The following is a 17702-nucleotide window of genomic DNA, read 5'->3' on the forward strand; positions in this document are numbered from 1 at the left end:
ATGGTCAATCGCCTACTTTCTGGTCGAACTTTGACGCTCTGTTTTAAATATTTTCAGAGGTTATAAAATTCCGTTATCTGGTTAAACTTCTTCTTCAATAAATCTAAATACATACCCAATTAAAAAAATGTGAATTTTCAACTTGATGCATTTTTTAATTGCGTAATCGTTCTTTGGAGACCCATAAACAAAGAGTTTCTCAGAAAATGACCTTTTTCATTTCAAGGAATTGCTCTAAAATGCGGAAATTTTTGTTTTCTTGAAAAAGAAATAGTTTTCGTATATCATGACCATTTTGGAAAAGAATATATTTGGGCAGAAATAAGAAAAAATAAATAAATATTTTCCCACAATTTTCGCAATTTCAAATTTTTAGGAGGTGTACAAAATTTTAATAACATATATGTGATCCTTGCGATAAAAGTCCAAGTTAAATGATTATTTATAGAACATTAGAACTGCCATTCTTTTTTTTTTTTAAAGATTTTTATAGTACCTCCAAAAATAAAGTTATGGTTACTTTAAATAGATTATTTTTAAGGCTGTTTTGAACATTAACAGTTAACCTTCACGTACCCGACTCCCGACAACTCATTTTCAAAATGCTGGCATTTCGTCAATTTTCATCCGATGTTTATGAAGTCGCCCTCAATCGATCATAAATTGGTGCAAGTTTATTTTACTGAAGTGGCCATGTAATATCCGGAACCTGATACCTGATGTAATATCCGGAACTATTCCGGAGATATTCCGGATTGTACTGGGGTCAAGGGGTGGGGAGGGGTATATTTTGCCAAATAGCTAAAAGTGAATATTTCGTGTGGTATTGTGTTTGAGAGGCCTCCGCGGAACCGGTTCCAGGTGTTCCAGAGCAGCCACAAACGTTAATACATACTTCAGTCATTTTTTTCTGCTCCATTCTCTCGAAATCATGAAGATTGATACGTCGCACGGCATATTTTGCTTGCAAAGTAGAAATGTCCCCGATGGCGCCCCCGTGGAACCTGTGCTAGATGTTCCGGAGTGGCCATATTAGTTGATACAGACTTCAGTCTAACGTTTCTGACCCAGTCCTACGAAATCATGAAGATTGATATGTCGCACGGCATGTTTAGGTTGAAAACTAGAAGTGTCCCCAATAAGGCCCCGCGGAACCTGTCACGGTGATCCCGATGGGTCAACTTATTCAAATCTGATTATCGCAGTTGTGTTTCACTGTTCGCAACAAAAATATCACTGAAAATCGATGGTTCACACACAATAACACACCAAATAATCACTTTTAGCCATTTTGGCAGCCACCCTGACTCCAGTACAATCCGGAATATTCCCGGAATGGTTCAGGATATTGCATGACCACTTTAGTATAATAAACAAGCACCAATTTATGATCGATTGAGGGTGACTTCAAAAAAATCGGATGAGAATTGACGAAATGCCAGCATTTTGAAAATGAGTTGTCGGGGGTCGGGTATGTGAAGGTTAATTTCCGATACACGCTAAAACTGCTCAGCACTAAAGTGTGTAAGACTTACTCATAAATGCATAATTTCCATACCACTCATAAAATGTGTAAGAGTTATACATTCACAAAATCTGCTCGTACACTATTCTAGATGCGAAATGGCTATATTTTTTGGTTCGCCAAGGTCACTAGTAAACCTAGCTAGATTGACATAGGGTAGCAAAGTACTTGGGCAGCGGCCGGTATTTTGAGCACTCTTCGCTATAACTCAGCCAATTCAAAACCAATTGACTTGAAAGTTTGTACACGGCTAGATACTATACGTATCTCATTGCGTTCCAAAAATTGTGTCAATTGGTTCAGACTTGGCTGAGATAAAGCAGAAAAGTGCCCAAAATAGGACCCCTGCCAAGATGGTTCCACTTCCCTACAAAAAATTGCAACTTCAACGATTTTATGGACGCAGGAGCAGATTTTGTGTATATGTAACTCTTACACATCTTATGAGTGATATGGAAATTATTCATTTATGAGTAGGTCTTACACATTTTAGTGCTGAGCGGTTTTACTGTGTACACTGCTTATTTGATTTAGAAAGGCTATTTTGGAATTGGAAAACTTTCTGATGGCACATATCTTGACGTTATGTTCAACGAATAGATAAAGTTGAACAATATCAATCCTGACTACAGGTCACGTTCTTGATAGTGATCAATATCAAGTTAAGTTACAGATCACGTAACAAGCGCCAGATCAAGTTCTTCGACATTTTTTGTCTGCACACCGTTAAAACTCCTTTGTTTTGATGCGAAAACTGCTAGAAAAGTTGGCTTTAATAATCCATCGCAAATATACAAAGCTGGCTAAGTTTTATAAATTGACTAAAACATTTTTAGGAAGTTGTATTTTTTTATAAAGCCCACCGAAACTTTTAAAATTTTGTTTACTTATTCCTCAACGAGTTAGATATAATTGGTACAAATTTAGGCTTGATTAGTTAACTCTATAGAGTTACCATGACCATTCTCGAAATAATCTATAAGATTCAGATTGGGAGAAATACGGAGTCATTTTATCTTGATCTTTTAAATTGCTGAAATTGTCGCTGTACCTGTTTTAATGATTTTTGTTTTGTTAAAAAGCAAACCTGCGTTATATCTCAGTTTAATTAGTCTATGGTTTAACTCATAATTATCTTTTCTAAAACTTGATTATATCTCTATTTTGGAAAATTTTGACCAAAATTGGCTTTGTATAATGTATTTACGCCTATTTCATAGAAACAACCACATTTTGACTAAACTTGTAAATTTATCGCCATATCATCACTGAAATAGCAGTGTAAAGCTTTTGTGTATTAATTTAGTTATTTTAATTTAGATGTAAACTCAAAAGTCAAAGTTTTAGACTGCTGTAGCATGAGCAACTTTATTATTCTAGCGTGCCGGAGCTAACAAACATTAGATACATCTAACGCTTATAAAAAAAGTAGAAAAATACGTTATTCAAAACCATATGCTGCATTTCATCAGTGTTATATGACCTTTCAATAAATACATTTGCTTTGAATATCTGGATTACAGATGTGAAATTAATTCAAGTTATATGGTGTATCCGAACTTATTGAACACCGTGTATAGTGTACACGTATTGAATATGTAGGTAGTAAATGCATTCGGTAGATGTAGTGATTTTTATGTTTCGCGATTTCCCGATAACAACTATTTCATTTTAGACGGAAGCATTTGGCACTATGATCCCCGCTAAGGCGTTTTTAAAGAGTCATAAAAAGCGAAAGGAAATTTTCACCAGTCTGTGTCTGCCTTGTTTTCTCATTTGGGTAACCCCCCCCCCCATTTCACAGCTCTTTTGGCACATAAAGATACACGTTGAAAGAATGAAATTTTAAATTCATGAAAGAACATTGTCTTTGGCAGGAGGAGTGGCAGAACGCTATGCGGTTTTAAATAATTTAAGGGTTTTAAGTAATCATAGATCCTATATAAATAGCTGCAGCAGTAAACGAAACGGGTATTCAACAAATCAAGCATAGGGTGAAAAGTTCGATTCCCGTTCGGTCAAAGAACTTTTCATAGAGGATATTCCCTTACGTTCTTTGGGCATACAGTGTCATCGTTTCTGCCACACATGCAACATGGTCGTTGGCATAGAAAGTTTTCAGTTAATTGGAAGTGGATGTGCCCACAGTACACTAATCTGAGGAGTAGGTTTTGTCCCGGTTGGGACGTACGTCAAAACAGAAAGGAGATCCGAAATAAATATTTATTATAATAAGGTCATACTTTAAACAATTAACTATGCAACTGAAAGTAGTTGCATTATGAAAAAGTGTTGAATAATGTTCATTATGCAACTTAAATAAGTTGCATAATGAATATTATGCACGTAAAATGAATTTCATAACGAAAACATCAGTGCATGAATTTTTGTATGCAACTCGTAGAAAAACTCGATTAGCATTCATCGTATTTAACCAACTCAGTAAGCTTCGTTGGATATTAATGTAGTTACGACTCGTGCTGAAAAAATCATTTTTCTGCATCATAAGTAAGGGGGTCCGGGGTTTGGGGTTGTTTTTGTCGAAACCATTGAATTTTACGTTAAATTTTTGATGTAGACGTGTGAAGGAACAAGTATCTGTTTCAATGAAGGCTGTTCGGGTCCATATGAAGTTAACTATCAATGTTAACTTCTTTTCCCGATCTGCCTAGATAGCTGTGTAGTGTCGGTAGCGGTTGTCTCAATTGGCTAAGAATAACACTACGGACCACCTGTTCCGGGGGTAAAAGTCCACTAAACAGGGAACCCCAATCCAAGATGTCAGGCGACCCGTGCTGATGGATGAATGGTTGAGGGGGTTTAAAATATGCTCGATCTTTAACGGAGCCCTTAACGTAGGTAGATCGCCTTTATGTGTTGCGTTACGGTTCAAGATCTACCAAACCGAACCCTAGTGACATCCGGTTTGTCAAGTTGGGGAAATGTGTTTTGGTAATAAGGATTCATGGTACAAAGTCCTTGTTACTGGTGACAGTTTCTAAAATTGCATTTATTCTGCCTTGCTGATAGTTAAAGAATCGGACTTTGCCCACCCGAGACTACACTTGATTTTAGGAAAACAAACATGCTTTACGTATCTGATTGCGTACTAACCTATCAAGGACTGTTAAGTTCTGGTAATTCAAGGACTCACGTGCATTCCTATTGCAGAACACATTCTCTAATTTGACAGAGTTTTGCAACTACCCTAAAGTCCCGGGTTTTTCTTTGTTGTCCTGGGACTAAACTAGTAGCAAGACATGGATGGGGCTTGAGTTCCGATGCATGGATAAATATCAGTACCACCGTTTTGTTTTTCTCAGAATGCGAATGGATTGTGTTTGATTAGGGGCGCTCTTTCACTGAGATTTAAATCTCTATGATAACGGGACCTTTTCATCGCAATCGATTTCTTACACCTCTGGGATAACAAAACAGGAACTGTACAGAAATCGATGCTTCATTGCCTCTCAATGACAATGGAGTAGTACGACATGCACTAAATACTAAGGATACGGGTAATGCCACAAAAGATCTAAATACTGGTCGCAGTGGCTCACCCGAACAGAAAAAAAAAAAATCGGTTTCAATGGTACCATTTTAGCCCTTCAAAATATACACTGCTGAAAATGCTTTGACATCCATGAGCACAACAGATAAATGTGCTCGACGAACAAATTAAGATTTGAATTATGAAAATAAATCCACGGTGAGGCTCGAACTTACGACTCTCGATTCGCTAGACGGGCGCTTCTATTCCTTCAAGCTACGGAGTCACTCGACTATCTCTGTCGCTAGTAGGCGTAGAACTAGAACTCGATTCCACAGTCGCACATGGCTAGCTTTTATTCACAATCCAAACCTCCTTCGGATGGTATTAGATGAACATCTAACACATAAACCAGGGGTTCCCTACCTTTATGAGATGGCGACCCCCTTTAAGAATTGTCAAAACATCTGGGGCCCAATGAAAATTTTTACAAACAAAATAAGTTTAAAAAACGAAACCGAGTTATTTGGGCATAGTAGCTTAGCCAGAAATTTACTGAGAGAGGGTTTTCGACGATCAATGATACATTTTTTTACTTGACATATTTCGTAAACAATAATTGTACATTCAGTTTGAGTCGTAGTAATGGAGTAGGCTAACCAATACTACCATCAATTTGCTCTGAAAAATCCGCCTAAAAATAAAAAAAATAACGTTTATTTTTATTAAGTCAGAAAAAAAAACTCTCCTTTTGAAATTTCAGTGGAAAATATATCTAGAATATTCACTTAAAATACTCTAAAATCAAATCGATTGAAAACTTCTTAATATTTTTTGGATTTCCGAGTTTCAAAGGCAGCGTTAATTTATTACGTAACGCTAAAATCGACATTTTTGGACCCCCCCCTCCTCCCTTCGTAACGGTTTTTTGTACGAAAATCCTTAAATTTTTGTATGGACCGTAACGCTTGATCGTACCCCCCTCCCCCTACAGCGTTACGTAATTTGTGGACGGCGACAAAATGATTTTAATCTTCAGAAACACAAAAATTGTTTCAGTACACTACCTTTCCGTCTAAAAAATACCGCAGTCCGTGCGGGTTGTGGGGATGCAGAGGTGCTCACGGTCTCTAGTAGCAACAACCAGTACACACTAACAATCCTCTTTCTTTCCAGCTGACTATAAGGACTTGGCTGGCACCGTTATTGATCAAATATGCATGGGCTTGGGCTGCTAAAATTGCACTTTGAGAATAAGTGGAATGTCCCAGCCCCTTATTCAGTTGGATCTCAGTGCAATGGATTACCCGTAGGGAGTGCGTTCAATGTTGGTCAGCAGGAGTGAAATCATTTTATTTTGTTTGGCGAAAAGCATCAAAATCGAATTTTTCGAAATCAAAAGCTGTTACCGAAAAAATATTTGGTAGGCAACAAACCGGTTATCATTGCCATACAATATTTTTGCGATTTACTTTTAGCGATTTTTCGCGCATAGAAACTAGCGCCACATTGGTCGATGCGGAGAGTAAGAAAACAGCCAAATTATATTATTCATTGGTACAAGTTCAGATCAATCACGGAGGAGCAACCATTGCCATGTATAGTCAGAATTGATTTGATTTGATTGAAAGAAAAAAAACCCCTAGAAATATTAGGGAATGTAATCTTTATGCAGGGCCGAATGTAAGGGGGGGGGGGGGGGCGGCGGGTCCGGGCCCCGGGCCCCCACAGAAACCTTTTTTGGTTGCTAACATAAGCTTTATTTTTCATATTGTTCAAGTACTGTTCGAAAATAAGGAAAAAAAATGTGGGTCATCTCTCCGAGGGGCCTCCACATCCACTTGGGCCCCGGGCAACCACAATCCTTAATCCGGGCCTGTCTTTATGAATTGATAAAAAAAAATCGCTGTTCTTGCAGTTTTTTCAGGGCATGATTCTACACTAAAAACGATCATCAGCTTACCGAGTTCAAAAATGCTGTAAACTAGTGTAATTGTGCAAAATTTGGGCACGATCGGTTATGTCTCCGTTTTGCGCATCGCAAAAAGTTTGAAGCTTGTATAGGATTTTACATGGGATAACATACGTAATGCCTGAAGTTTTTTTTTATTCTTTAATCACTAAACCTAATTTACAGCTCTATTGTCCACTAGGGCACTGCGTGAGCGATTCCAATTGGAAGCTGTACAAACATTTTGTACAGCCCCTAAATGTATTTTATTTTAATTGTACTATATCGCACTGGTTCCCGTTGCGCTGCTTTCACTTTTTACCCTATCATGGTAGAATGATGAGCACGAGGATGTTGATGTGCGGATGTTCCTATTTCCAGTCCGATTGGGAGTCCATTATGGGTTGCCGTTCGCCGATGTCCAAGTATCCGGGTTCCTTTGAGCCATGGGCTCAGAAGAGGGTCAGTGTCAGCTGCTCTCAGGGGGAAAGAGCAACTGACGAAAGTGCCGGGGCTGGGTCCGAACCCATGACCATCTGCTTATGAAGCAAACGTGTAGCCACTACGCCACGGGCCCCGGCAATGCCTGAAGTTCGTAGACACAATATGTGTTGAAAAATGGACATTCGCTATTCTGTGGCGAAGTTGGTTAACGCACCCTATCTAGCGAACTTTGGGAGACGTAGATTCTAACCCCACTAGAACTACGTGGATTTTTTCGCACTCAATTTGTCCACATATAATGCCTATGAACTTCAGGCATTACGTATGTCTAACATACCATTTCGGTTAATTATCCGAAAAACAACAACATTCATGTTGATGAAATAACATACATATTTGCATTTCTCTCATGATAAGCTTGATTTTTTTCTAGAATCATGTAACCGATGATGTGAAAACAGGGGTCTAGGGTGTCCTGAAAAACATCGTCGAAGATCACGAAGTAATCTGATTCTTAGGAAGAAAGTTATAGCGTTGGCATTGCTTGTCGAAACAGCGTGATTTTGTTGCTATTGTTATACCTTTACATGTTGAAGCTTAAAAACATGCATGCGGTTGGTTGTTTCTACAAGCATTGGATCACTTTGCGGTGGTCTACGACAAAGTTTTTCAGAACAACTTAGGCTATTACTTTACATTATCGTTTAAAAAGTTTCAGGCAAACTTTCAATTGCAATGCGCAAAGTGTAGACGCAACCAATCGTGCTCAAATTTTGCCCAGATACTCAAGACCCGAAATGGAACCAAAAAAGCTTTGATCTGAGAAAACGGTTCCGATGACCCACGCTAGTGTCCATTATGCCCCTAATTCCCTTAACCTCCAAAAACTTAGAATAAATTGTTAAAAAGTGTAAAAACCTGTTCTGTATTGTTGCAATGGGGCCAGCTTCGTTAAATATATTGGAAACTTATCTCAAATTCTTTAGACTAAGAGTTTACTGAAGCTGAACGCTTAGGCACCCTAATTTTACTTACTTTTCCCAAAAAAAAAAAAACAAAAACGAGGAGAGCATATAAATAAAAAAATATCTTTTAATTCCGCCTCTTTTGCTTATTCTTCAGCCGATACGCGTACTGCAACTACCACTTGGATAACTGACACTGAGGAAGATTACAAGACTGCATTAACATGTCTAAAGGGTCTAACTCGTTTTATAAACAAATATTGATTCTGTCGCTGTAGGGTTTATCGCGTAGTCGAAATACGCGTATCTGTCAAAGGATAAGCAAAAAAGGCGGAATTAAAAGGTACAAAACTGATTACACTAATTCGAAGAGGGTATTCTGCTTAGAGGGTTCGAAAAGTCGGTACAAGATAAATAAATAGTGTAGAAAGTAGTGAGATGGACCGCTTCGCAAGGCTAGGAATTCATCCTTGGCAGAAAGTGCCTAGGTATAATGAAAATCTTAGACGTAGTTTTTCCTATCCTGAGAATGACCCTGTTGTTTTAAATTTAACTTATTATCCGTTAGAAATGTCTACGTTTTGGTGTCCAATAATGTGCTGCATATGCATAAACAAGCACAAATCAAGCTGTGTTCTGATATTTGAAAACAAAAATATTAAAAACACTCGTATTTTGATTCAACTCACCACTCCTCCCACGCCACAGTATATCGCCAACGACAACAGCAAACCCACGTGAGATAATGCTTTCTTAATCTCCAACCTTTTCCAGAACTTCACAACCCGCACCGTGAAAGCCTCTTGTTCTTGGTCGACGATTTTCACATCAATCTTCTTGAAATGCTCCATGAGATCACTGTTGACCGTTCCATTTTCCGGAGAATTCGCCATCTCGGACACTCTTTTTATCACTCGTTAAACTCTATAAATTTCCTAGAAAGGTGCAGCACTACATCACATTTTGGCGCCATAAATTTTCCTGGACAGGCCACTGATTGCTTCGAATAATCTGCTTCTCTATGGTATATTAATTTTGCTATTAATTTTCATCGCTCTGCTCACGTTTTCCTTTCATATTCATAGCTGCTGCCTGCGGTCAACGATCAACAGATGGTTCATTTCCATCCAATTTGACTAACAGCGCACCACCGCATCTCGACAGGCGAGGAAGCAAAAAAAAGAAGATTAGAACGCCGCGGGTGAAAACTCGTTTGAATTTTCACGCTCACTCGATGGGGAGATAGAGACGTATCACAATCGCTTTTTCACGCGTGTTTTCACGGATTTTCCCTACATACTACAACTCGGGTTGGGCAACCGAAACCGCCGAAGATCCAGATCAGACTGGGCCACCACGGTAGAGTAACCAACGACGACGTCGTCCCGGCTCGTCGTCCTCATCGTCGTCGTCGGCATCACCAACATAGTCTCCGATGTGCCGAATTTCGCTACCCAAACTCGGTGGGTAATGATGTGATGCTGAAAAGGCAGCGGAAAAACTACAGTAATCGAATCCATTGAACGTTCAGTAGGGACCATTCTATTGAAATTAAAACGTCGCGAAGGTCGCATCACTTGAATGAGCAAATTCGTATTAAAAGTTTAGTCTTTTTTGGCTGAGAAATTAAAAGCCTTCCTTAGCTTAGTTTCCAAAAAAGATCTATGAAATAAGATGTTGACCCAACCCATTTTGAGACACATTCCTGTCTGTTTGACGTCCAAGTCCGAACCCAGTTAAATCAAATGATTCTTTTGAAATCTTTGGTAAACCAGTAGCCGAGTTCCAGCGCACTCACCACCAATTTTTTTTTTCTTCAAAGAAAACGTAAGCCGAAATTCGCCTAAACATGCCTCTAAGTTCTTCGGCCTTTTCCTAGCAAAACCTATCCCTACCTCATCGCGTAATTGGCCGGGCTACGGGCAACCTTAGGGAAGATCGGGTGACGAACCTGCCGAAATCTGAACAGGTTACCTGAAAGCCCAAAGTGATCTGGCCTTTCGTTATAGACCGTCAGCTTCGAACGAATGGTCTCAGATTGGTCTCCACGCCGACGGGTCACCAGGTGCCTTCGATGTTTATGTAGAAGAACCAGTATTTGTCTTTTCCGGCTCTCCAGAAATTCGACTCTATCCAGGGACAGCTGCACAGCCATTCTGAATATTTTAAGGCGAGCCTCGATGGCCGCCTTAATGGTTGTGCGGCCTCACAGTGGTTTAGGCTCAGTCGTATCTGTCGGCAATGTAATTGACTCTATTATAGATGATTCGCCATCAAACGCACTAGTGGGATTGAGTCCCGTGGTCATCAGTGGAGATCTTAACGAGTGGGTTAGTCGCCTGCTCGACTAACATGAGAAGCTGGGCTCTACTTGAAACTATGGCTAGACTGAACGTGGATGTCACGAACGAAGGCGATAGAAAAACCTACAGTAGAAACGGAGGGTCGACAATGGATGTACGCACAGTGATCATCTGGCGATTTAATACAGGGAGGAACACGGAGGAAGACGTCCACAGCCGAAGGTCATCGACCTTTATCGGCGATGGCTGACCTCGCGCTTCGATAAGCCAGCATTTGTGGAGCGATAGCTTAAGAAGGGTTGGAGGATAACACCGATGATCTATCCAGCGATGATCTAGTCGGAACCCTAAACCGTGCATGTGACGCTGCAATGCCAAAGCGATCGGTACCCAAAAATGGACACAAACCGGTATACTGGTGGTGTCCAGAAATAGTAGAACTCCGCGCACCCTGCCTAGGAGCTAGAAGGAGGATGCAAAGAGCTCGCATCGACGAAGGCAAAATGGAGTGAAGTGAGGCCTACAGAGTGGTTAAACTGGCACTGAATGAAGAGATTGGAGCGCGTTAGCGGGCATGCTTCGAAAATCTTTGCCAGGCAGTTAACACGACCCCCTGGGCTGATGCCTCAGAGTAGTCATGGCTAAAACGAAGGGCGCGTCAGCACCCTCAGGAATGCTCCCTCAAGATGCTGCAGAAGATCATGGAAACGTTGTTTCCGTGCCACGATACAAGACCATGGGCCTCCGTCCCGTCCCCTATGGCCAAATCGGCCAAACCGAGGTCGCCCCGGTAACGAACGATGAGTTTGTCGCAATAGCGAAGTCGCTATGTTGAACAAGGCTCCGGGTCCGGACGGTATCCCGACAGTAGCCATCAAGACGGCAATCGAGGCTAGCTCCAACATGTTCAGAATGACTAGGTATGCATATTGCGTGGACAGAGGCAAATTTCCGGAGAGGTGGAGAAGGCAAAGATTGGTTCTACCACCCAAACACCTGTATCATTCTGTCGAGGCTGATGGTCTATACGAGAAACCCCTGGAGAAACCCGATGACCATCCCCAGCCTGGCGCGACGTATATGGCGTAAATGGCTTTGCCGATGATATTATCTTCGTGGTATACGATGAGTGAGTAGAGGAAGTGGAACTGACAGTAGTAGACTGGATGATGTCGAAGCAGTTGACACCCGCGCACCACAGGTGGTGGTAGTAAACATGTAAACAACCGCAAGTCTGAACAACAGGCAGTGGTCACCACAAGCGGGTGAATAATCAACTCTAAGCGCTCATTGAAGCAATTGGGGATTATGATCGAGTAAACGTAAGCTGCTCGCGGCAGTAGCGGTTTCCATACTACAGTATGGCACCGTTACATGGTCGAGTGCACTAGTAGTCAACCGAAACGTGAAGCGGGAGCATGATGCCCGGGGCATCTAGCACTACTCGCATAAACGATAACCATAAGATTTGCTTAACCGCCTATTCGGGATACAGTTCGAACAGTATGCGGTATTGTTGAACCGTCTACATTACGGTGCGTGTATTGTGTTGGTTTATTAGGGTAGTGGTGACAGAGGACGAAGTGTACTTCGAACGACGCGGCATAAAAGGCGAGAGACGGGGGCCGCCAGAACATCCTCTATGTTGAAGTGGGAATGGGATTCCTTCAGCTAGGGTATATAAACACACAGGCTCGTACCGAGCGTATCTAAATAGACGAACAGGCCCCATGGCGAGATGAACTTTCACTTGACACAATTTATGTCAGGTTATGGATGTCAATTTCTTGATTTTGCTTTGGCTGACCAAGCCATGTGGGAAATTACACTGTTGAAAATGCTTTGACATCCATGTGCACAACAGAACACGTGCTCGATGAACAAATTGAGATTTGAAATTATGAAAAGAAATCCACGTACTCCGGTGAGACTCGAACTCACGACTCCCAATTCGCTAGACGGGCGCTTCTATTCCTTCAAGCTACGGAGTCACTCGACTATCTCCGTCGCCAGCTGGCCTAGAACTGAACTCGATTCCACAATCGCACATGGTTATCTTCTGGTTAGGATGCTTTATTTGGTAAGAATGTGCACAGATTTGAATATGCCGACTGCCCCGCATGTCCTGAATGGGCAGACTGCGACGAGACCGCGAATTGCTTTTTGAATGGCCACACTTCGATGCAGGAGGTATGCGGTAGAGATATTACGACTGACAACATTGTTGAAAGGATGTATACGGAGCCGGACATGTGGTATTCCGTTACTTCCATGGTTTCTCGAATCGTACTTGAACTACAGAGAAAATGGCGAGCCGAACAACCGCAAGTTGAGCTGGCCCGCTCTTCATTCAGCAGCTTGAGTCCAACCGGTAGTCTACAGTACTAACCAGGACCCAAATCTTCCAGAGTGAGAAGCGGTAGCTGGTGAAAAGCTAACCAATAGAGTTCTCCCCCTCCCCCCTTCTTGAAATCATTCCTAACAGGCGTACCGCGCACGAAGGTAAGGATAAGAAAGAATGAGATTTTGATAGGTCGAAACCTGAGGAGCCACCACCAGCAAATTTACTCATTCTAGAAAAAAAAATATGACTGCTGCAGTACAGTGAAATTAACCACAAGCGACGCAATCGAGAGCATTGTCGGCGGATACGTGGAATGGAGTCGATATATTTAACCAATGGTTAGACAAAAAGTGCAGATCTATCGTAACACGGGCGGTAATGCTACAACATAGAACACGGCAGAACGTGGAATGTTCCAAATAGAACCGGAAACAGATGACGATGACCCTAGCTCAAACTCGCTGCACTCTACACTTAGCGAAGTAAACCACCAAAATTCATCAAAATACCGTGATTTCGGGTGAAATTGATCAGTGGGGTAAAGCTGATCGACGTGAGGGCAATTTTTATTTGTCAAAAATAAAGCTTTGAACTTAAAACAATTTGTAGAAAATGACCATAATCTGGCTCAAGGGTTATATTATTTCGGGTGAAATTGATCAGTAGGGTAAAATTGATCGACGTGAGGGCAATTTTTATTTGTCAAAAATAAAGCTTTGAACTTAAAACAATTTGTAGAAAATGACCATAATCTGGCTCAAGGGTTATTAAATGATGAGTTTACATGTTTTACAGCTAATTAGTCACATATTTCTGTATTAAATTTAATATTTTCTGAAACTGTGTGTTTGGCGAATTTCAAAGACACTTCCAAACTTTTGTTACCGTAGCTGTATTGCACATGGAATAAATATTCGAATGAATGTTTATAGCTGCCAAGTGTTCGCTAAACCCGATTTCGTCATCAAAAGTTCTATAAATATTGATATTTATGAATAAAATTGTACTTTTTCTAAACTAATGACTTGTTTAGTATGAAAATTGCATACTTTCAGGAGTTTTCTTTAGATTCATTCAACTTAAAATTTAAATAATTAAGAATTTTTTAAACTTGTATAAGTTTTACAAAGCTTTTTGCATTCTGAGGTGGGTAATTTAGATGCAAAATTTATTTTCAGTACTTACAAAGACATTTCACTGACTGATCAAATTCACCCCGAAACTAAAACTTCTGATTTTTTATTTTAAATTATATTTATCGCAATGATTTGCGGTAAAATTTTCAACTTCGTTGACCTATGAAATCCGTGGTCGTACTAGTTTTAAAGCATTGAGTTTGACCATATCGATAACTATTCAAAAATTAGAAGCTTGATCAATTTCACCCGAAATCACGGTACCTACACTGCAAAATATTTTTGCTGGTAATCAGCAAACTTTGCTGATTTTTTGCGTGCTGATTGCATTCAGCAATACAAATTACTAAGTATTAGCAATTATTTTTCAACTTACTGAACCATCCAGCAATTTTAACAGTTGATAAGCAAAGTGTTGCTGAAATTCAGCAAAAATGCCATAAGAATACCTTATGAAAATTGAAAATGCTTATTATGACCTAATTAACCTTTCATGACGCGCGCCATCAAGCAAACGAAACTGCACCGCGCTCACGCTGTATACGACGAGCGAGGTTTTTTGGTAGTGTTGTACTTTTTACAACAGCGCGCGTCCTGAAGGGTTAAAGCACAGACAAACAGACGTATCACTTTGAACAAAGTGCGATTGAAATCATCGTCACGAAAACATAATCGCCCAATGATAACCAGCCTGTGTTACGCAAACCACACAGTAGGTGGCGGTACTGAGCAAACGTCAAACAGGAGCAAAAACGATGCAAGCGCCGTGACCGAGCGATTTTCGAACTACAAAATGTTTGAACTAACCGTTAAAAAAGGTAACGATAAGAAGTGAGTAGAGTGAGACGTCTGTTTATCTGTGGTTAAAGCATGACCCACTTAGTAATGGAACATACTCTTTTGCTTATTACAGCACTCCTGGTGGACGTTTTTGAAAACTTTTGATGTCTATTTGTTGACAACACCAATAACAATTACCGTGATTTGTTTCTGTTCTAAAATCTTTGTGGTTTTGGAGATAGGTATCATGCAATATAGGGTGTCCCAGAAAGTATGGGCACAACTTTGTATAGCGAAAATACAATCATTTTCTTAACAAACAACAATTTTTATATTTTTGTATTTTTATTCAAGGTATTTTAATTGATATCTGTAAAGAGTTTATACATTAAAAAGGTTTTTTGTATGCAAAATGTTTAAAATAAAAAAAAACACCTTTCAAAACTTCTGCACAAACTACTTTTTTACGGTTTTGCCAAATATCCGAATTTTAAACAATTTTTTTTCAAATTTTTTTCACATGATATATTCGAAAACATGTTTCCTCAGATGGTTGATTGAATTTTTTTATATAAATATGTTTTGCCTGTGCGTACGGGTATTCCATAATTTTGAGAAAACTGAAAAATTCGCCTTTTCTATTTCTGGATAAGACATGCCCACAGATATTCGAGTTTTTAAACATGTTTTAACGAGAATAAAAATAATCCAATCTACACTTTATAAAGCTGGAGTATTTATTTTACTTATAGTGAAATTAAAATGTAATTTTCTGCATGTTGTGATATATATTCAGAAGCTTGTGTTCATCTATTAGAAAACGAGTTTTCAAAAATATCGATTTTGGCGTTTAAATCCATTTTTCAGGTTCAAAAGTTTATGTTTTCAATTCAAACTAAGGGTTTTTCAATAGATACGCATATGGAAATACACGGAAATATTTTTTGAAAATTTTATCGAGCTTAATTTCATGCGTAGGGAACAATTTGTTAAGCAATTTTATTGAAAAATATAGCAATTTGTGCAGAAGCTTTAAATGGTCTTTTAGGGAATGTTCTTCCGCTTTCAAACGAAGTGTTAAATGCGAATTTTAATGATTGGCATTTGATGTCAATATAATAAGGCAGGATATGTGTGAAAATAAAGTTTGTTTTTGCATCCATTCCCAAATGGCAGAGCTGCAAAGTTGTGCCTTTACTTTCTGGGACACCCTATAGGAGCGTAGATATAGGATCGTGCACAGCCCCCTAGAAGCGGGTAAACGGGTAAGATGTCGTTAAAAGTTTCAGGGATAAACCTGCCTGCGGCAGAAAATCCCTGAATAAAAAAGAGAAAAAAAAATCCTCTAGAAGTTTAACGTGGTCCGCTTTCAAGCCGGCAAAATCATTGAGTTTTTCGCCTGGCCACACCTCAACAAAAGTGCTCATAAACATTTAACAATGAAGCAGGCTCTGCACCAGTTGGGACGTGACGTCAGAAAAAAAGAAAAAAAATAAACTGGGACAGAAGTTAAAAAATAGGCTGTTCTTAAAATAGGATCTTAAATGATGATGATCGAACACTATGTCCAATTCGTGCTTTTCAAGGAAACACTGTAAAGGGAAATCCAAACTTGCAATCAAAGACTGTACAGTGAACGCATGGTAAAAGAGGTAAAACGCTCTACATAGAAAATTTGCTCACCCATGACTTTGTTTTTTGCTAGATCATATATTCCTGACCTGAACATAAAATTTTCATAGAAAATTCTCTAATTAAAACAATCGTAATAGATTTTTTTTTTGCTGAATAAGTGCTCTGAAGACATCGGGTTGGTTTTATGATATTGCGCACTTTTATTTATGTTTTCGCATTCTTGAAAGCTACTGCGATAGTCCAAAGATTAATTAAACGCGCTATTTCACCAATGACGTTGTAAAGTCATTGAATGAAAATCGAACCTATGGAGCGGATCTGGTGTGATGGTTAAAGCACGTGCCTGTCACGCCGAGGACCTGGGATCGAATCCCACTCCCGACAAACTCACAAAATGTGAGTTCTTCCTTCGGAAGGGAAGTAAAGCGTGGGTCCCGTCCCGAGATGAACTAGCCTAGGGTTAAAAATCTCATGGAAACAGATATAGGGTAGAAGCTTCAATTTTGGCCAGCCCGGAGTTTTGGCCATAGTGCGGTATTCAGCCTGTTACGATCTAAATTGATATAAATTATTTTTTTACTAGTAGATTATCATATAATATGATGATTACAGCTGTGAAAACCATACATTTTGATTAAAAACTGGAAGAAAAAAAAATCCTTAAAAAATCAGCTCCCATATATCTATTTTGGCCAGGGTGCTTCTGATTTGGCCACTCCCATAAGAAATACACGTGATTGGCCAAAATAGACATCAAAGCTTAGAATATGGCCAAAACTGCGGCAATGCTTCTATTTTGGCCAGTGCAATTTTTAATACAAAAATCAAGTATTAGCTTCATTTCTGCATTTTTCTAATAAAGTATAGATCGAAACCTTTCATTTAACACATTGGTAGTTTTCATTGGATTGTTGGTTATTTTTATAAAAATGATTTCCCTTAGACTGGGCAAAACCGGGCCCACACCCTATATGTAAAAAAACGCACTTTCTTATCTCCCCAGAAACAATTAAACCAATGGAACCGCATGGTTGTTTATTTTAGTTTTCTATAGCTATACAGAATATAACGAAGCGGTGCATGTTGGAGTATATGCAGTTAAAACTCTGCTAAAATCTCAAGAATATCT

The 17702-nt window shown here is 39.5% G+C and overlaps 1 protein-coding gene across 1 annotated transcript in view; it reads right to left on the bottom strand.

The window, feature by feature from the left end:
- Nucleotides 1–9931, bottom strand: part of LOC109431361 (TWiK family of potassium channels protein 7) — a 76202-nt gene extending 66271 nt beyond the window's left edge. Inside the window, exon 1 of the mRNA XM_019707582.3 lies at nt 9065–9931. Coding sequence (XP_019563127.1) covers nt 9065–9268 — 204 coding nt within the window. The 5' untranslated portion in view covers nt 9269–9931. The remainder of the gene's footprint in view (nt 1–9064) is intronic.
- Between the last annotated feature and the right edge of the window lie 7771 nt (nt 9932–17702).

The sequence above is a fragment of the Aedes albopictus genome, chromosome 1 (genome assembly GCF_035046485.1).
Source record: "Aedes albopictus strain Foshan chromosome 1, AalbF5, whole genome shotgun sequence".
Lineage (NCBI taxonomy): Eukaryota > Metazoa > Arthropoda > Insecta > Diptera > Culicidae > Aedes > Aedes albopictus.